Source organism: Lagenorhynchus albirostris, chromosome 3 (genome assembly GCF_949774975.1).
Source record: "Lagenorhynchus albirostris chromosome 3, mLagAlb1.1, whole genome shotgun sequence".
Lineage (NCBI taxonomy): Eukaryota > Metazoa > Chordata > Mammalia > Artiodactyla > Delphinidae > Lagenorhynchus > Lagenorhynchus albirostris.
In genome coordinates this window covers 55,738,622-55,760,265 of record NC_083097.1, presented here as the reverse complement: position 1 = coordinate 55,760,265, position 21,644 = coordinate 55,738,622, and the positions used below count along the sequence as shown (strand labels likewise).

The following is a 21,644-nucleotide window of genomic DNA, read 5'->3' as shown; positions in this document are numbered from 1 at the left end:
GGAGTGAATGAAAAACTGAGGCAAAGGTAGGTTCCTTAGCCAACTCTTCAAAAGGCAAGGCAGTGTTCTTTGATAGGAGGGTGGAAATGTTGTACCTATTTTCCGTCTCCCACCTACTGGACTGCTCCCACAGTCACCTGCCTCCCTGGTTTATGGTTTGGCAAAGCAAAGAAAGGTTTACTGCACCTCCCAGGCCACTGAGCTCAATGATTAGATCTACCTGTCAGTTATGTCTGGGTTCTTTAGGGTCTAGTTCTGGGCCCTCTTCCTTATCTACACTCACCTCAAGGTGAGCTCACCTAGTCCCATGGTTTAAATTCCATCTCCATGTTGATGATTCTTGAGCACAGATCTAGGCTCCAGACTCTTATAGTTAACTGCCTATTCAGCATCTCTACTTGGATGTCTGGATCATCTCTAACTTAGCAGGTTCAAAAGCAACACTTGATCCCCCTGCCCTATCCCCAACTCTGCCCCTCCTCCCGTCTTCCCAATCTCAGGAAATGAAACCATTTCATGTCATCATCTTTGTCACCTCACTTTCCTGTGCCCCATAGATGAAATCCATCAACAAGTCCCTCAATTCCACCTCTAAAATAGAGCACAAATCTGATTACTCCCGTCCTCCGTTCACTACCACCATAATTATCTAAGCCACCGGCACCTCTCAGCCAACTCTAGCAATAGTTGTATGCTACTGATACAACCACCCAACTGGTCCCTCACACACACTATTGCCAACCCTCTAAGCATTCATTCTCCATTTAGCAGACAGAGGGATTTTTTTTTTTCTAATGAAATGTTTAATAATAGCACAAACTCTCCTTAAAACTCTTCGATGGTTTCCTAATTGCTCATAAAAGAAAAAGTCCAAAACATTGAATGACCACTTACGATGATAAACAATAATAATAATGGCAGTTAACAATTACAGGTACTTATTTTAAAGCAGGTATTGTTTCAAGCAATTTACACATACCATCTCATTTAATTCTCACAAAATTCTAGGAGGTAGATGATCTTCTTACTCCTGAACTCTAACCTGAAATGGGAAGACCAGCAATGTGAAGGAGCGGCTCATGCCTGACTCACAAGGGCCAGCTGTGTGCATCTCTTCCTGATTCCATGTTCAGTGGTGTCCCGCTGGTAGCTTAAAATCAGCTATGGCGGGATAATTCATACCACAGATATTGGCAGATGCCGCAAAGCAGGACATTTTCCCTCCTCAGTGAATCAGCTAAGCATTTACCTGCTATTGAGCATTTAGCTAAGGTACTCCCCAGCATTGCAAGCAGCCTGCATGGACCTTAAATGGACACTAGCTCCTCAAGCAAGCCCTAGATAGCAGCTCAGTCACAAGCAAATGTAAGTCCTCATATAACTTCCCCAACAGCCCTTAAGATCAACAGTCTCCCCTGCCTCTCTGCACCTGTATGCTTAGATAAAATCCCCATGGAACTTACCAATACCCCAATCTTCTGATTTGATTGACCAATCGAGCTGTAGTCAGGGGACCCCAAAGCACTCCAACCATGGACCCTAATAAAAACATGTACCCAGGTCCTGTCTCTCTCTCTGGGCACTCTGCCTAGACCGCCTCATGTGGCCCCTCAAGGTGTGCTGTGTACTTCCTCCAGAACCTGTGACTGATAAACTTCTCTATTTCAAATTCTCTTGTGGTCTGTTGTTGAACCACGGCTCACCATCCAGCATCCTGTGCTCCACTTAACAGGTGTTAATTAAACAAAGGCATAATGCCTGCACACCACTGAGTTAGCCCCACCTTCTATATGCCTATACTTCTTTGTAGCCCTTATCATGTATACATATTTATAGAATTTTTTGCTGATTATTTCTTTATTGCCCACCTCTTTGACTAGACTATAAGCTTCTTGAGATCAAAGACAATGTCTACCTTATTATCTCAAATACCTAAACAGTGCCTGGCACATAACAGGTGCTCAGTGGATGTTTGTTAAATAAATAAGAAACCTGTTTCTCCAGTCTTTCTAGGCTATAATGAAAAAGTTGATGTTCTTGCTTAGAAACGGAACTCTAAAAGAATTGGACCCTAAAAGAGCAGATCTAGAACAAATAAACTGGTTTGATCTGGCAAGTTTAATACCTGGAAAAAATAATTTAACACTTCTTTTAAACAAACAAGTGACAATCAATCCTGGAAAGAAACAACTGCTTCTGTTTCACCTGCAGTGAAGATCAGCACCTCCGAGATCCTCAGCTGACACCTCTTCTCCAGTGGCTGCTTTAACCTACAACAAGGATAAAAGTCAATGGTGAGTTTTCTCCATCAGAGATACAGTAAAGTCTCCTACAAACAAACAAGTTCCGTTCTGAGAGTGCGTTCGTAAATCCAATTTGTTCGTTAAGTCCAACAAAGTTAGCCTAAGTATCCAATTAACACAATCGGCTATACAGTACTATACTGTAATAGGTTTATAATACTTTTCACACAAATAATACATAAAAAACAAACAAACACAAAAAATAAAGAAAATATTTTTAATCTTACAGTACAGTACCTTGAAAAGTACAGTAGTACAGTACAACAGCTGGCATACAGGGGCACGTTTGCATCTTCAAAAGTTCTCAACTTGAAAGTTCGTATGTAGGGGAATTACTGTATTAAAATGCTGTCCTACACACCTCTTAACCTGATTATATCTACCATTCTTTCTTCCATAGAACTAGACATTTTGTTTCTCATCCCACCCACCTAGGTAAACCTAGATAATATTGTCTCTAGTCTACCGACGAGAAATGTGAACCCACAGTCACTAAGGAACCTGCCCACAGCCTCTGAGCAAGGGATGGAACCTGATCTGAACCCAGACATTCCTGGTCTGAAAGCACACTCTCTTTCCCCTACATTATTCTGCCTCCACACCCACGTTAAAGCCTTTGTGTCTGTGCACATGCTGATCCTACTGCTGGGCTCCCTTCTCCCTCTCAACCACCCGGTGAATCCCCAATTATCCTTCAAGCCCTATCTGCTCTGTGTGGCTTTCCCTGACCTGCCCAGGCCTTTTAACCATTAATGACACTCCATGGTTTTAACAGAGCAATGTTTGCTCATCTGTGGTTCAAGAGCATTCCACCTACACCTCCAACATGGCGCCTACCAGACTATATGTCAGTAATTTGCATGTGTCTCTGTCATCTCCTCTATACTGTGAGTTCCTTGATGGCAGAAACTGTGATTTATTCACCTTTGGACACAATACATATATTGAAGTAATGCTATTTTTTCACCTTTGCTGAAAAATTCCAGTGACTGTCAAAAACAAACTCTTAAAGGTATAATATCTTTAAGATGGGGGGAAAAGATCTCCATGATTACCCACATCTAAGGTTCAGCATAATATGACTAAAAAGAAAGAAACCTTAAGTAACAAATTAAGAATGACTTAATTATAGGGACTTCCCTGGTGGCGCATGGGTTAAGAATCCGCCTGCCAATGCAGGGGACGCGGGTTTGATCCCTGGTCAAGGAAGATCCCACATGCCGTGGAGCAACTAAGCCCGTGCGTCACAACTACTGAGCCTGTGCTCTAGAGCCCATGAGCCACAACTACTGCAGCCCACTCACCTAGAGCCCGTGCTCCGCAACAAGAGAAGCCACCGCAATGAGAAGCTCGTGCACCGCACAGAGAGTAGCCCCCGCTCCCCACAACTAGAGAAAGCCCACGCACAGCAATTAAGACCCAACACAGCTAAAAATAAATTAATTAATTAATAATAATTTTAAAAAAGAATGACAATTATAGCCTGAGAAATTCGAACAAGAAAAAGCAAGAAAAATCATTTAATGCTAAATGTTAACCTGACCCCTTAGGAATAATTTATTGATTCCTACTGCTTTGAGTTGGTTGATTTGTTTCTTTTTCTTCAAGTAATAAAAGAAAAGCTTTTATGAGAATAATGAACACTAATCTAAAATACAGCATAGAAATGACTTATTCACTACATCAAAAGCTCTGCCTTAAATAAAATATTATTCCAGGTAATTAAATTTTTCACCTCCAATTATGCATCCCCAGAACTAAATTCTTTTTTTTTTTTTTTTTTTTTTGCGGTACACGGGCCTCTCACTATTCTGGCCTCTCCCATTGCAGAGCACAGGCTCTGGACGTGCAGGCTCAGCGGCCATGGCTCACGCGCCCAGCCGCTCCGTGGCATGTGGGATCTTCCCGGACCGGGGCACGAACCCATGTCCCCAGCATCGGCAGGCGGACTCTCAACCACTGCACCACCACGGAAGCCCCAGAACTAAATTCTTGATTCTCTTCTTCCCAAAAAATTTGGTGTAAAATAACATTCAGTCCAGACAATAGCTACTTATAAGAGGTGTCTGGATATCTAAAGTTGTAAAAACAAATAAACGTCTGACATATGATAATTCATTTTCAGGGAACTGACTGATATCAACTGAAAAAATAAAGATTTGTCATCAGTTAATATCTATGGAACACCCACAACATGTTTGAAACTGTGATAGGTATAAAGATGATAAAAGTCAAAGAGAAAATGAAAGCTGCTCATTCTATTAAATAACAAGTTCGGATGATAAACAAAAGGTAGGAGAACTAAAAAACTCCTTCAAAAATTTTTCTTATTCCACAGGGAACTTTGCTCAATACTATGTAACAACCTAAATGGGAAAAGAATTTGAAAAAGAATAGATACATGTATATGTATAACTGAATCACTTTGCTGTACACCTGAAACTATCACAACATTGTTAATCAACCATACTCCAATATAAAATAAAAAGTTAAAAAAATTTACCTTATTAGTATGCATTTTTTCCAACCACGTTAAACTACTGAAAGCTACAACCTCACATTATGTGTGAAACCTACAAAGCCTTTTCTCAATTTTCAGTGAAACAAGCATCAAAATTTAGAATTCTCAAGCAGGTAAGGCTGCTGCTGCTTCTTCTTCTGCCTGTAAATACAGCCTTTTGATGGTAGACTACTGAACAAGGTTTAGTTCTCTAACAGAACTGCAGACTTCAGCTGCTACGTTGCTTCTTTCTAGGGCACAAGTTAAATCTGAATCCACTGAATAGACATTGTAATGCTGACCTTTAGACAAAATCTTCTCTTGAAAACAGTTAGCATTATTTCAGTATTATGATACTACCTATATTCCCAAAAAGATGTTTTAAAATTTTAGTCATATCTTTACTTATTCTCTAGTGAAAAATAAATAAGAATTACCCAGGAAAGTTTACTACACATAGGTAAATTAACCAACGATTGCTATCACACATAGCTAGAGAAATATTGAAGAATAATATTTAATATTATGCTGCAGGGGTTTTGAATAATGCCTTGAGACTTTTAATTCATTTGAAAAGGCAGCTCTTCAGGTTTATCTGATCCTCAGTAAAAGTTATTAAAAATTAACACAATCATTTGTAAAATACACTTATTTAACATCAAAGTATAATAACATCTTTTAATATACTCTTTTTAATAAACTTGAGTTAATATTCCAAAACTAGATAATTCTTTGACAGACTTTTGAAGCAATAAACTTACTTTTTAAGATATAATTCACATACCACAAAATTCACCATTTAAAAGAATACAATTCAGTGTTTTTTATAATATTAACAAGGCTGTATAACAACCATCACCACCACCTAATTCCAGAACATTTCATCGCTCCCAAAAGAAACCCCATACTCATTAGCAGTCCCTCCCCGTTCTACCCCCTCCCAGTCCTTGGCGACAGCTAATCTACTTTCAGTCTCTATGAATTTCCCTATTCTACATATTTCATAGAAGGGTAACTATACAATATTTGTTCTTTGTGTCTGGCCCAATGTTTTCAAGGTTTGTCCATGTTGTAGGATGTGTCAAAACTTCTTTCCTTTTTATGGCTGAATTACTCCACTTGTAGGTTTATTATAGCTTTAGAAGTTCCTTGACATTATTCTTTTTACCTATTTAATATTCTTGGATTTTACTTACATAATGGGATGTTTTGTTGTAACCAGTAGAAATTACCTGTGTCTTCACCCAGCCTCTCTTTATCACTCTGAAGTCTAGGATCATGTTGTGACATAAGCAAAGCAGGGTGACAACTGCTTTCCTGAAAATCACAATGGAGGCGTCCAGAGGAGAGATGAGGAAGAGCCGAGGACGACATAATCCAGTCCTCAGTGCCTGCATCACGGGCAGGTGGCCAGTGAAGTTGCACAGGGTCCCACTCTCAGAAGGGCCCTGTGCTTGGAGTTTAATGCTCAGTGGTCACCCTAGTGAAAGTCTAACTAACTTTATCTTTGAATCTGTGTTCTGTAAGTGAAGTCTGATGGGACAACGGAGCATGTGTGTTGAGGTTTAGAGCCTCAGATCTTGTGCAGTCTGCCTCCCCCCATCTCCCTGGGATGGGTTCTTGGCTCCCCGCTTCCCTGCTGACTGGTGCCTGGGCCCTGGGTCCTGCCCTACCTTCTCCTCCCCACCCCTGCCTAGCACCTGGTACACCCGCCCCCAGTGAGGGCCTGACACAGGTGTAGGGAGGATCAGAGGTCAGGTGTGCCCCCCATGGTGTCTCAGGGAAGAGCATGGCAGCCCCATCACTGTCCTGGGCTGGCAGTGCTGAGGTGTGCTGCTGAGGTGTGCTCTCCAACAGGCCACTCTGCGTGTTGGGGGAGGGGGGGCTGGGGGGGGGATGCTAAGGGCTAGGCTTTTGCTCGTTCCCCATCTGGGTACCAAGCACATTCTCACATGGAGGCAGCACCTCCTTGGGGACATGGTGGGCCCATGGGAAGTAGAGATGCCTGGCGGGGGCGGGGGCAGGGGTGGCGTGGGGCCTGTCATTAAATAACAAATAAAAACACCATGACTGGTAGACAGACCACAGAAGAAGGGAACATGTTTCATATTTTAGTATCTTTTACAGTAGTTTTCTCCTTTTTGAACAAAGGGTTCCATATTTTCATTTTGCACTGGGGTCTGCAAATCATGTAGCTGCCCTACCAGTGATCCATAAAGCTTGCTAGTATTAAAAATTTAGAGCACCACTCATAGCTATTCTAATTCTTTTTTCTTGGTTGGGGGGGACTTAACCTTTTGAAAAAATGTTTTCACAAGACTCGGAAAGTCAAAGGTCTCTCTCCCACCCGGCTTCATCTCCTCTGCTTTAAAACAACATTTATTCTATCTTTTTCAGTTTCTTTATGCATATACAAGCTTACAAATGTATAATTCCCCCCCTCCACTTTACACAAAAGTTAACACACTATGTGTAAGCACCTTGCTGTTTTCACTTAACAATGTATTGGTTTGTTATTGACCTTGAGTAGAAGAAAAGATAAGTAAAAGTATTTTTCCTCAGCCAGCACCATTCAAGGGGGAAAGGACAGTCCTTTCAACACATGATGCTGAGACAACTGCATGTCCACGTACAGAAAAGTGTCGAACCCCTTCCTGAAACCGCACCAAAAAACAACTCAAAATGGATCACAGACCCAAACGTAAGAGTTAAAATTATAAAACTCTTAGAAGAAAACAAAGGATTAAATCTTTGCAAGCTTGGAATAGGCAATACCTTCACAGCTAGGACACCAAAAGCACAAGCAAAAAAAAAAAAAAAGAAAAAAATATAAAAATTGGACTTCATCAAAATTTAAAATGTTTATGCTTCAAAGGAAAATACCATCAAGAGGGTGAAAAGACAACCCATAGAAGAAAATATTTGCAAATCATACATCTGATAAGAGACTTGTATCCAGAACACATGAAGAATTCTTACAACTCAATAAAAAGACAAGAGCCCAATTACAAAATGGGCAAAGGATCTGAATAGACAGTTCTCCACAGAAGATACACAAATAGCCAACAAGCACATGAAAGATGCTCAGTATCATCAGCCATTAGGGAGATGAAAATCAAAACCACAGTGAGGTACCATGTCACACCCACTATGATGGCTACCGTCAAACAGACACACAATAACAAGTGCTGGAGAGAATGTAGAGAAATCAGAACCCTCACACACTGCTGGCAAGAATGTAAAATATGCTCTGGACAGTTTGGCTGTCCTCAAAATGTTAACCTTAGAGCTACCATATGACCCAGAAATTGTACTTGTAGGTTTATATCCAATAGAGATGAAAACATACCCATATAAAAACTTATACATGAATGTTCATAGGAGCATTATTCATAATATCCAAAAAGTGGAAACAATCCAAATGTCCATCAACCGATAAGTGGATAAACAAAATGCAGCCTATCCATACAATGGAATATTATTTAGGCGTAAAGAGGAAGGAAGTGATTCCTCCAAAATTTAAACATAGAATTACGACATGATTCAGCAATTCTGCTTCTGAGCATATACCCAAAAGAAGTGAAAGCAGGGACTCACACAGGTATTTGTATACTCATGGTCACAGCAGCATTATTCCAAATAGCCTCAAACTGGAAGCAACCCAACAGTCCACTGATGGATAAGTAGACAAAATGTGGTATGTACATACATTGGAGTATTATTCAGCCTTAAAGAGGAAGGAAATTCTGAAACATGTTACAACATGGATAAATCTTGAGGACATTTTGCTAAGTGAAATATGCCAAACACAGAAGGACAGATATTATATGATCCCACTTAAATGAGGTTCCTAGAGTAGCCAAATTCATAGACAAAGTAGAATCATGGTTGTCGGGGCAGTGAAGGAGGTGGGGAATAGGGAGTTAGTGTTTAATGGGGACAGAGTTTCAGTTTGGGAAGATAAGAACATTCTGGAGATGGATGGTGGTGAGAGTTGCACAACAAAGTGAATATACTTAATGCCAGAGCACTGTATACTTAAAAATGGTTAGAATGGTAAATTTTATATTATGCATGTTTTACTTCAATCAATCAAGCAAGTAAGCAAACAAGACTATGTTCTTACCAAAAAGAAACAAACAAACAACTAGCTTCTTACCAAGGGAGGTCCTCCCAAGAAAATGGTACCCTGCTTGCGTACGATGATGTTTTCATCAGCCATCGCAGGCACGTAAGCTCCTCCTGCTGTACAGGAGCCCATGACCACTGCTATCTGGAATCCAAGCACACAAGAAACTCATGCAGTACAGCTCAGACAGTGAATTTACACAGTCCCTGGATCTACAGTTCCACAAACACTGCAGTACCAGGGGATATTACTAGCTTGTACCCGTGTTTCTCTCTTTCCCTTTGGCTGTGCCATGTGGCTTGTGGGATCTCAGTTCCCGACCACGGATTGAACCAGGGCCACGGCAGTGGAAGCCCAGAATCCTAACCACTAGGCCACCAGGGAATTCCCTGTGTTTCATTTTTAAAATGGAGTCCTCTAAGTGTTTAGAATGGTTTCCTAACTTTTGTATCAAAGCATTTTGAAGGACTTATGTCACACTTTACAAAGCTTGTGGACAATCTCCCTGTTAAAGAGAAGACTGGCCAAACAGACCTTTACCCTGAGCAACTAATGGAGAGAAGAAACTCACAATCCATCCATAAATTGGCAAAATTATATTAAAAGGACAACTTTTAAATCTAATAATAATAACAGTAATAATAAGTCCTCTAAACAACTGCCACTTACCTCAAAGGAATACTGAAATAATTCTCCAAATGAGTAATGCTAATTTTGTGTCATCCTGAACATAAGACCTTCTAAATATAAAACTAATGTTAGCGTCACAATTGAAAATCTTGCTGAAAAGAAAGTCCATTGTGTTGAAGCTGGGTGATGCATACCTGAGGGTTCACAGTACTATGTTCTCTACTTTTATGTGTGTTTGAAATTTTCCATGATAAAAGCTTTAAAAAAATTCTTGCTTAGAGATTAGTATGACACGTAATAAATATGGGTTTTGCTGATTACCCCTAGACAGGAATAAACAATATCACAGAGAAAAATAAGAGAAGTATGTGGTGAATATTTTCTTAAATTATCACATGAAAGTAGGTTTTGCTAATTCCAATATGCCATCAGTTTTCCTTCTAGACATACAAGTATCTGTTCTAAAAAAAAAAAAAAAAAGCCACACTAGTATTAATCCAAAAGTGAAAGGCAGCATGAATTAACATTTTTCCATCTAAATGGCTGTCACAAAAGGCATTTTCCCCTATTTCATGTAACATTATGAAAAATGGCTGTAACATTTCTTTGTCAACATACTACAGAAGTGTTTGCCACTTATGGTTTTGCTTATCAATCACCTAGTTTTTTTTCTTTCAGTTTTATTGGAATATAATTGACATACAGCACTGTATCAGTTTAAAGTATATAGCATAATGATTTGACTTACATATGGCATGAAATGATTCTTAGTAAGTTTTAGAAAATATCCATCAGGGACGTTGCTGGCGGTCCAGTGGTCAGGACTCCGCACTTGCACTTCAGGGGGCTCGGGTTCAGTCCCTGGTGGAGGAACTAATATCCCGCATGCCATGTGGCAAATTAAAAAAAAAAAAGCGGAGCCTAACCACTGGACCGCCAGGGAAGTCCCCAAAATTTTTAAAATAGAAGAAAAATGTTTTTCTTATGATGAAAAAACCCCTTAGGATCTACTCTTAACAACTTTCATATATAACATAGAGCAGTGTTCATTATATTATTCATATTGCACATTACATCACATTACTTATTTATCTTAAAACTGGAAGTTTGTACCTTTCGACCTCCTTCATCCAATTCCCCTTCCCCCCATCCCTCGTCTCTGGTAACTACAAATCTGATCTCTTTTTTTATGGGCTTGTTTGTTTGGTTGGTTTTGAAGTATAATCAACCTACAGCACTATGTTAGTTACTGTAATACAACAGAGGGATTTGATATTTCTATACATTTCAAAATGATCACCACAATAAGTCTAGTTACAGTATGTCGCCACGTAAAGATATTACATAATTACTGACTATATTCCCCCACCGTACATTTCATACCCACGACTCATTTACAACTGGAGATCTGCACCTCTTAATCCCCCTCACCTATTTCTCTCCCTCCACCCACACCCCACCTCCCCACAGAAGTCTGTTTTGAAGATATCTATGGCTAGAAAAACTCTTGCCCACAAGCACAAGGAAACATTCATCATAGCAGTGTTCATAATAGCAAAATATGCAAATAGCCAACATGTCCGTCAATACAATATTTTGAAAGGGATACTGTGGATAAATAAATTCTTTAAAAATCTGGGGCAAAAAGTAACACAAGAAAGGTTAGTACTTCATAAATCCAAGTGGAAGGTACATGAGTGTTTGGTCTATTATTCTCCGTACTTTCTTCAAGTCTGAAATATTTTATGGGTTTTTCTTTAAGTTTATATCAGAAGCAAAGAACACAATTTCACCTTATCACCCTGTTCTCTGCACTAGAACACTAGAATCCACTATCAAAAAAAGAAGTCAAGGAACTAGAGAAGAGTCACAATGATGTGAGAATATGAAAGGGGACAATTTTCAAAAGTAAGCTCTAAAGAACTAAAGAGGCACAGCAGGGTTCCATGAAAACAACTATTGAGCAAAAGGAGAGAAAAGAAGAGCAACTGCCAGCAAGTGGTGTCCCAAGACCGAGGACTTGGGGTTGGGGGGTGGGGATGGAGCAAACAAAGACGAATTATCCTGTCAAAATGTCACAAGACAAAAATGAGGGAAATGAAACTAAATGTCATCCTGTCATCTCAGGGTGGAGAGAAAAGATGTACCAATTTAGCAGAAAAGTCTCTCAAGAGACTAGCTGACAAATTATTAGCACACAAGGCAAACAACAGTCTCTCCAGCCCTCAGATCTTCCAATGTCCGTCTGAGATGGGCAGTCAGGGTTTCGATCATGCTGCAGCCCCTTTGTACCCCGCAACTCCAAGGGGCAGTGCTGCCTGGCTCCACATCAGGGACCCATTTAAACCCCAGTCCCACCTCCTTTGATTCTTCTCTGTCTTGCTGGCTGATCTTCCCCCATCTCTGAACCTAGACTGGGGGTGAGGGCACGGGTGGGGAAGAGAATACCCAACTCACTTTGTATTCTCCCCTATCTTGTTTTTAAAACTTATGGCTTGAGACTTCCAAGCCCCTTTTTAACTATCACAAATGCTCTCTCACAAAACAAATTTTACCATATTCCTAAGAACACTTCAGATGCCTTTTCACCACAGAATCTCCGCAATCGAGGAAATCAACAATCCACTTCTCAGACACCAGGTGAGGCATCACAAACATATACAGAAGACTTTTGCTCAGTAACAGAGTAGGAGACTGTGATAGGCAGCTTCTAAAACACCCCCCCGCCCCCTGTCATACTAGACTCTTGGTATTCACTTCCTGTATGATCACGTCCCCTTGAGCGTGCGGTGGATCTGGTGACATGCTGCTAATGAATGGAATATGGCAAGTGATGGGACATCAATGCTGTGCTCAGGGTGTGAGGGACCGTGTCTTCTGTCTTGCTGGCCCTCTTTCTCGCCCACCTGCTTGCTCACTCTGATGCAGCTAGCTGACATGCTGTGACATGCTGTATGGAGAGGCCCACAAAGGAAAGAACCCACAACAGCTCATAAGGAACTGAGGGGTTTCTGCAAAGAACTGAATCCTACCAACAGCCACATGAATGAGGTAGGGGGTGGAGCCTTGAGAGGACTGCAGTCAGTCACAAGATCCAGCTAAGTGCAGAGCTCCAGGATCCAGCTAAGCTGTGCCCAGACCCCTAACCCACAGAAACTGTGAGATAATAAATGTTGTTGTTTTAAACTGTTATGTCTGGGGGTAATTTGTTCTGCAGTAATAGAGAACTAATACAGGGATCAAAAACCATCTCCCTTAAGTGACTGCAATTGAGGCCCATCTGAAGACCTAGGATAGTCTCTGAAGTGCTTTGTTGTTGTTGCTCTTTAATGTATCTGTGAACTATTCCTCTAGTCCAGAGATGGGAGACAGACCAGCATTAGCATTCTGTACCATCCCAGAGAATGATGAAAAACCAAGAGAAAGACGTGGATAAACCCTGAAGCCATTATCCTAAGTGAAAGAAACCAGGCCCAAAAGCCCACTTAGTGCAATTCCATTTATATGAAATGTCCAGAATAGGCAATCCATAGGTTACCAGCGGCTGGAGGGACTGGGTGAAAACGAGATTAACTGCCAGTGGGCATGGCATTTCCTTCTGGGGTGATAAAAGTGTTCTAAAATTGATTCAACCCTGTAAGTACCCTAAAAACCATTGAATTATACCTATTAAATGAGTAAATTTTATGGTATGTGAATTATAGCTCAATAAATTATACCTCAATAAAACTTATAAAATTAAAAAAAAAAAACAAGAGCTAGAGTTACTAAGTATACAGGAATCAAAATTCTCAAATTTTTCATCAATGAGAAAGAGAGGCTATTCTAGTTCCAAGTATCTAACAGACACAAAACTTACTACTGCCAAAGCAAGGATTTCCCTGGTGGCGCAATGGTTAAGAATCTGCCTGCCAATGCAGGGGACATGGGTTTGAGCCCTGGTCCAGGAAGCTCTCACATGCCGCGGAGCAACTAAGCCCGTGCGTCACAACTACTGAGCCCGCGCTCTAGAGCCCGTGAGCCACAACTACTGGGCCTGAGTGCCACAACTACTGAAGCCCGCGCACCTAGAGCCCGTGCTCCGCAACAGGAGAAGCCACCGCAATGAGAAGCCCCCGCTCACTGCAACTAGAGAAAGCCTGTGCACAGCAACGAAGACCCAATGCAGCCAAAAATAATAAATTTATAAAATATATATATTGCTCAATAGAAATAAATGAACACAGTTAAGTCACCACTGTCACACAATCTCCTCTTCTGCATTTAATTCTGAGCTCTTCACTCACAAAATAGAGTGAACGGGCACCAAGAGCTCCGCCACTGTGTCTACTGCTGCTTCTCACAGAGCATGGGGACCCCAGGGCCCAGACAGCACCGATGACTTTCCACATCCCAAAGCATTTGTCTGTAGTACAATCAAGACCTTACACTGCGCCACACTGGACAAACGATTCAGAACCCCAGAAAGATAATTCTGCTGCTTTCTTCTACTAAAGGGACATAAGGAAGCTGCATGACCACAAGCTGTTCTCACCATGCTCAGAGTACAGGTTTGGCTGTGTGGGCAAATCCCAGGCACTATGTCAGGAGAGACATGACTGCGCCCCTCATCTGCATCAGAACAAAAGACAGCTCCCACGAGTTCCACTGAGAGGCCACCATCCACCCTGTCACCAGAGAAGAGGGCCTGCTCTGTGACAAGGACAAGCCAAGAGATCCCTCTTGCAGGGTCAGGAGGCCCATGGCAACTCAAAAACTTGAATTCAGAGCAAGAAAACAGCAAGGAGGCTAAGAATGATGTGTAACCGACAGTAACAATCTTTGTCATCACTGGCACAGACGGCACAGCAAAAGCTGGAAGTGAAAGGAAATGAGAGGCTACAAAACAGAGGTAATAGTCTGGAAAAACTTTGGACAAAATTTCATTACCCTCCAGGTCTTGCCTGCACAAGTAGAGGCTGGTTCTCGTCACACCAAAAACAAATTACATATTGTAGGTCAGCAGCCTGCCCTATGGAAGGAGTGTCTGAGAGGGAGTCAAGAGGTTTTATACCCAATTCTGAGAAGCTGTGTGAACTTTAGACCTCCATCTTTCCACTGAAAAATTGCCGAAGACTATCTAGTTCAAAGGCTCTCTGTGATAAATGTAATAGAACTTGGGGAGGGAGATTTCCTGTTGCTTGGTGGAAAAGCCATTAAAATTATAATATGCTTTTTAAATCTCTCATCTTTCTTCTTTTTCCATTCAAAGTACTGTAGAAAGCAAATACTGCCTGTATCACTTTTTTCTTCGTCTACCTAAAGAGTCACCATTAAAAAATAAAAGCCATAATACACACATATCTATTCAATGGCTGTCCAGAATTTAAGAACATTATCAACTATACCAACGATCACACTGCTGATCCTAGAACGTGCATACTTATCCGTGCTCACTGGATAGGATGAAGTGTACACAGAGAACAAAAAGTCCATCTCACTCAGAACATTCTGTTTCTTCCTCAACCTTTTTATCAGAGAGCCTCAAAACAAAATAAAAAAGAGTGGTTTCTTCTACCCCTGACCCTATCTGGCTTCATGAGAAGGTTGAAATGCATTTTAAAAATAATAATATACAGTGTTTATCCTAACTAGGACCCTCAAAACAATTACCAAGGTCTGAGGCAAAGAAAATAAATTTCAAAAATAATGAGCTAAGCCAAGGAGGGAAGAGGGAAAAGTTAAGAAAAGAGGAAGGGAGGGACACTTGAGAACAATTTTAGGCACATCTCCAAAAAGAAGAACAAACAGGCAGAAGTGCAAAGAAGAAAATAGGGGGAAAGGCCTGAGGAGCTGCAACTAAGCATAGCTAGGTGAATAACAGCTATTTCAGAAGAAATAAACCGTTAATAAAAAATGAAAGATTTGCTGCTGGTGTGGTAAGGATCACAGTAAAATGAGGAAGAGAATTAATGCATCAGAGCAAAACCAGTCTAGACTAGACTCTCACTAGACTATAAAAATTAATGGTAACGTAAGACTTGAAGAAAACAAACACCAAGATCCCACTTCTGAAGAGAACTATAAGTCTCACATTTAAAAAGCCAGCAACATGGGAACCACATCAGGAAAACAAAAGAAGCACAGCCCCAAGATCATCACGGCACCAGGCATGGATTTGGAGAAGGACCAGAGAAGGCATCCTCAGGACACGAGGCTCAGAGAAAGACCACTGGACACCAATACGCCAAGTCTTTAAACTTCAAAACAAATCAGGGTCCTAAAACCTACCAGAAAGTAAGGAAAAATGACACAGAAGAGAATACAAAGGTAACTACCTAGTTAACTGTTTTTTCTCAAGTGCAAAAACAAAATTGTTGAAACTGGGAGGTCTGTAGGAATCTGGCCACATCTTTACAGCTGCAAAAATATAGGAAAAAACAGAGATATGGTTGTCAAGAGACATACTTCTTAGAAATCAGTGGATAAATGAACTTACAAAGGGCAAGGTTAATAACATTAAATAAAAACCAACCTTGGGGAGGAATAGTGATTGAACAAGTAAGGGAAGCTAGTGCTCACTATCAAAATGCACACGTAACATAACTGCAGTTACAACAGTTATTGCTTTATGTAGGAAATACAAAAAATTGCTAACAGTCCACCTAAACCAAAGTCTTAAATAAATAATAAAATATGTTGGAAATTCCCTGGCCGTCCAGTGGTTAGGACACGGCACTTTTACTGCCATGGCCTGGGTTGAATCTCTGCTCAGGGAACTAAGATCCTGCAAGCCATGCGGCGCAGCCAAAAATAATGATGATGATGGTAATCATAATAATAATAAACATACATTAAAATATAGGAAATAGGGCTTCCCTGGTGGCGCAGTGGTTGGGATTCCGCCTGCCGACGCAGGGGACGCGGGTTCGTGCCCCGGTCTGGGAGGATCCCATATGCCGCGGAGCGGCTGGGCCCGTGGGCCATGGCCGCTGAGCCTGCGCGTCTGGATGACTGTGCTCTGCAGCTGGAGAGGCCACAACAGTGAAAGGCCCGCATACCGCAAAAAAAAAAAAAAAATATATATAGGAAATAGAACTACTCAGTATGTTAGGTATCACTTTAATGGTTATTAAGGAGTTTCACTCAAATAATAAATTATTAAGTAGGTAAGTAAATGCGTTGGGATATAAACAATCCAATATTGTCTCTAATCTCAAGTGGCATAGAGTCTAGTAAAGGAAATTAGTCATGATATGTCTAGATAAAAGGGATAAATGCCATTAGTAAGGTATAGCTCAAGAATTATGGGAGTTGGGGGGTGGGGGAAGATCACTTCCGGTAAGGGATTCTGGGAAGCTTTCCTGGAAAAGGTGGCATCTGAGATGCACCTTGGAAAATGGGTTGGAGACTCAGATCAACCCATATGGAAGGACTGGGGGAAAGAGAGTCCGGCATGGACCTGAGCAGAAACTCTTAAAGGTCACGATGCACATGAAAAATAGCAAGCGCTTCAGACTGACGGCAGTTTACAATGCATGATCAGTAAGGCTAGAAAGTTAGGTTGGAACCAGATCACACAAGGTCTTAAGTATCAGGCTGTGAAGTTTGGTCTGGAACAAGGGAACTAGATAAAGAATAACCTTATAGTAATGTGTACAACAGACAGAAAATGCCTGAACTAACTATGGTGATGGCAGTGGGAATGGAGTGGAGAGAACCAATCCAAAGGTAAAACCCAACATGACTTGATTCATCAAAGGTTTACTATGTATTGATTACCTGCCCAGCATCAAAGGAGCTCCCAGGGGTACAAAAATAAGGAAGATATATATTTCTGACCTAAAAGGATTAAGTAGGGGAAAAATCAGAGAAGAGTCAATGATGACATCAAAGTTTCAATCCTAGAGAAAAGAGCAAGAAGGAAGTACCATCAACAGCACACAGAAACATGGGTGAAGGAACAAATCAGCAGGGGCAGCTAAATATGGAATGTCTACTCTGAGCCTCTGGTACCAGCAGGAAATCTAACCAAACAACAGAACCCCAAGGGTACGTGGAGGTGGAGGGAGGCCAGGACCAGAGAATGATCATGGAAGTGACAGGTATGTCATTAGATTTTATTAAACTACTAAGGACAAGTTCTTGAATGGGGTTGGGAGGATTAAATGAAGAGAGTGGGAGAAGAAGGAAACCAGTGGCACGAAGCCTAAGGAGAATTTCAAGAAAGGGAACAATAACAAAACCAACAGGTTGTACAGCGTGAGAATCTCTAGGAGGTTAAGGTTAGCGGGACCCTCCGAGGGCAGCGAGGTTTTTAGGAAAGTGAGTGGTCAGGAACGAAGATGCTGGGCCAATCCTTAAGAAGTCTGGTAATCCAGGGAGGGAGAGAAGCTTCAAAAACAGCAGAAGCTAGAAAAGGTCCTTTTCTTTGTGCATCATTTTTTGCTACTTTTTCCTTTAAAAAAAAAAAAAGAGGAAGTCAACATGATTATTGGCTGTGAGAAAAAAAATTAAGTGGATGTGAAATATTAAAGCAAAAGAGAGAAAGAGGATTAATGATGAAGCACAAATAAGGGATTAGTATTAAGATTATAAATGACAAGTCTAGTCTTGGAGAAGAGAGACAATTCTTCCTGGGATTAAAAAAAAAGACAGAGTAAGCAGTATTGTTTTTAATAGAACAGTGCTCACATATGACTTTCTCAGTAAAGTACGAAGCAATAGCTTCAGTGGCGATATCAGGTTTATAGTTCATATATTGGGGAAAAGATGAGAAGAGGCACCATGGACACCAGGATACAATAACAATTAGATTTTTTTTTTAATTCCACGAAGTTCATGAGAATATAAGAAGGCAAACCTCAACCACAAACTTCCTATTGGGGTGAAATAGAAAAAATAAATGCTGAGAAGTGGCTCAGCTAAAGAAATACTGATGTTAAAATTTTTAGGAAACAAAAATTAAATAGGCAAACTGAAGGCATTCAGTCAAATGCCCCTTAGATATTTTAGATTTTTTTATCATAAGCAGATATTGCTTATTCAAAATTATAAGGACACTTTTAATTTTAAAAAGACCTAGTTCTTAAAGCACTTCAAGCTTCAGGTTCCACAGGAGCAGAGACCCTACCTGGTTTTATTCATCTAGTACAGGGCCTGGCTTAGAGTACCTTCTCCATAAATATGTTAGATGTTGGCTGACGTTTTATATAGTCCCACAAAAGCTACATGAAGAGAAAGACAGAGCACAGACTAAGCATGCAAGGTGGCAGAGGTCTACAGTGGGTTGAATGGTGCCCCTCCACGCCCCAAATTTGTCCACACCTAAATCTCCGGAACCTGTGAATGTGACCTTATTTGAAAAAAAATGGGTCTTTGCAGATGTAATTAAGTTAAGCATCTTCAGATAAGATCACTCTAGATTACCCAGGGGTGCCCTAAATCGAGTGACAAGTATCCTTGTAAGGGAGAGAGGGCACAGAGGAGAAGACCATGGGAAGACCAAGGCAGAGACTGGAGTCACATAGCCGCAAGCCAAGGGAACGCCTGGAGCCATCAGAAGCTCAAAGAGGCAAGGAACGGAATCTTCCTTAGAGCCTTCTGAGGGAGCACGGCCCTGTCGCCACCTTGATTTCAGACGTCTAGCCTCCAGAAACTTGAGAGAATAAATTTCTGTTACTTTAAGCCACCCTGTTTGTGGTAATTTGTTACGGCAGCCCTAGGAAACTAATACAAGTTTCGTATAGCTACCTAAACTATAATACCAGGTTAAATGGGCTAATTTCCCCTATAAGACAAAAGATCACAATAAGAATTTCATAACAGATAATGGATGCAAGGGCCATCTGTGCAAAAGTGAGCAAAGCTGAAGTTTTATTTAGATAAACAAAGCATAGATATACGCAAGGTCGCCACATAACAGTAAAATATATAATAAATAATAACAACACATTGTATTGGTAGATTATAAAGAAGAGAGATAGTAATTGCAAGTGATGACTAATTAATTAGAATACTAATAAAAATACTACAAACTTAAGAAATTCAATAACAAAACAAAAACAAAGGAGTTGCAGTAGTATTATGAAGTATTTCAAACATACAAAAAAGATTAGAATAGTAAAATAAATATTCTTTACCTAATACCCAGACTTCATAAATCTTAACATTTGGTCAAACTTACTTCTGAATTTTTTTAAAAGAATAAAATATTTCAGATACAGTTGAAGCCTCTATAGACCTCCTACTTGGCCTTTATTCTCCTCCTCCCTCCCACCTCAAAGGTAACCACTGTTCTAAAGTTGAGTCTATCATTCCCATGTACCTGTTTATACATAATAGATTTGACATTTTAACACTTGCATACATAGCAATTTGCTATACATTTATTCTACACTTTTTTTTTTTACCCAACATATTTTTTGAGACTTATTTCTGTTGACGCACACAATTCTAGTTCATTCATTTTAACAGCTAGTAACTATTATAACTCTCCTATGAATGGGCATTTACTTTGTTCTTTATCTTTTGCTATAACAAACAATACTACAAGGAACTTTCTTGTACATGTCTCCTCATACATATACTAGAATTCCTCCAGAGTATAGGCCTAAAAAAGCAACTTTACTCAGTGTTCCTTCTTTTTAAAAACTCTTTTCCTTTGGTAAATAACCTTTATTATAGCATAACAGTATCCCCATATTTAGCAGATGAATCTGACTGGAGATATCTTTATGATGCTTCCTGTGGAAAAAGACTAAATTCTGTATTAAATTCTGTTCTGGAAATTCCCTGGCGGTCCAGTGGTTTGGACTCCATGTTTTCACTGCCAAGGGCCTGGGTTCAATCCCTGGTCAGGGAACTAAGATCCTGCAAGCTGCATGGCACAGCCAAAAAAAAAAAAAAAAACAAATTCTGTTTTAAGTCATCTCAGACTACCTGGTTAGCAAAGACATTTGATGCAAAAAGCAATACGTCTCATTAATGAGAAATTACCTGTATAATACTTTTAGAAGACATAACTGCCTGATTATAGAATATGCGGCCAAAGTGATCTCGATCTGGAAATACTTCTGCTTGTCGAGGTAAGTTTGCTCCTCCCGAATCAACTAAAGAGAAATAAGTACATCTCAATGAACAAAACATGCTACACACAGGAAGACTTATCTCAATGATAACATCAGTTCTTTTTTTTTTTGCAGTACGTGGGCCTCTCACTGCTGTGGCCTCTCCCGTTGCAGAGCACAGGCTCCAGACGTGCAGGCCCAGTGGCCATGACCCAGCCGCTCCGCGGCATATGGGATCCTCCCGGACCGGGGCACGAACCCCTGTCCCCTGCATCGGCAGGCGGACTCTCAACCACTGCGCCAGCAGGGAAGCCCAAACATCAGTTCTTAATTACATTCGCAAAAAACTTGCCCTATCTTTCTAAACTCTTCTACAGCCTCTTTCTCCAATCTTTCAACACAGCCCCCAAAAATGTACTGTTTTCTTCAAACACATTAGGCTCTCCTACCCCTGTGCAGAATTCCACTTGAAATGCTTAGGACATTCTCTCCCTTGAGGATTAGCCCCAGAAACACCAAAACTCCTTAACCAGTTCAGCTAAGATTGGATCTTTCTCTCTTTTAAAACAATCTGAAAATCATCTACAGAATTCATGTGATAATTTTATTGCACATTGCCTCTGGTACTCTTTTTACTGCAGATTACAGTGGTGGATAAGAATGTCAGCTGAGTTCAAAACAGAGCTTCATTCCTTCACAGCTGTGTGATCACAGGTGTGTTTCCGAACCAGTCTACTGCCTCGGTCTCCCCACCAGTGAAATGAAGGTAACAGTGGCTATCCCATAGGGTTGTTATTGGGCTGACATGAAATAGTGTATGTGAAGCACTCAGCTCAGCACATACTGTGAGTGCACAGAGTGAACGTTACAAAAAGTTAGCTAGTCTTATACCTATCACTCTTGCCTGCAACCACTAAGTCTTCTATTGATATTTAATACATTAAAGACAGGGACAACACAATACTCTTCACTGCTCATCCCCTACAGTGTTGGGCACAGCACCTGCAAGCAGTGGGGCCTCATTTGCTGTTTTC

The 21,644-nt window shown here is 40.7% G+C and overlaps 1 protein-coding gene across 1 annotated transcript in view; it reads right to left on the bottom strand.

The window, feature by feature from the left end:
- The window catches only part of MCCC2 (methylcrotonyl-CoA carboxylase subunit 2), a 64,353-nt gene that overhangs the window by 24,673 nt on the left and 18,036 nt on the right, over positions 1 to 21,644 (bottom strand). The window contains exons 6-8 of the mRNA XM_060143090.1: positions 20,540 to 20,652; positions 8,963 to 9,076; positions 2,206 to 2,270 (exon numbers count right to left, since the gene is read on the bottom strand). Of these exons, the coding sequence (XP_059999073.1) occupies positions 2,206 to 2,270; positions 8,963 to 9,076; positions 20,540 to 20,652 (292 nt within the window). The remainder of the gene's footprint in view (positions 1 to 2,205; positions 2,271 to 8,962; positions 9,077 to 20,539; positions 20,653 to 21,644) is intronic.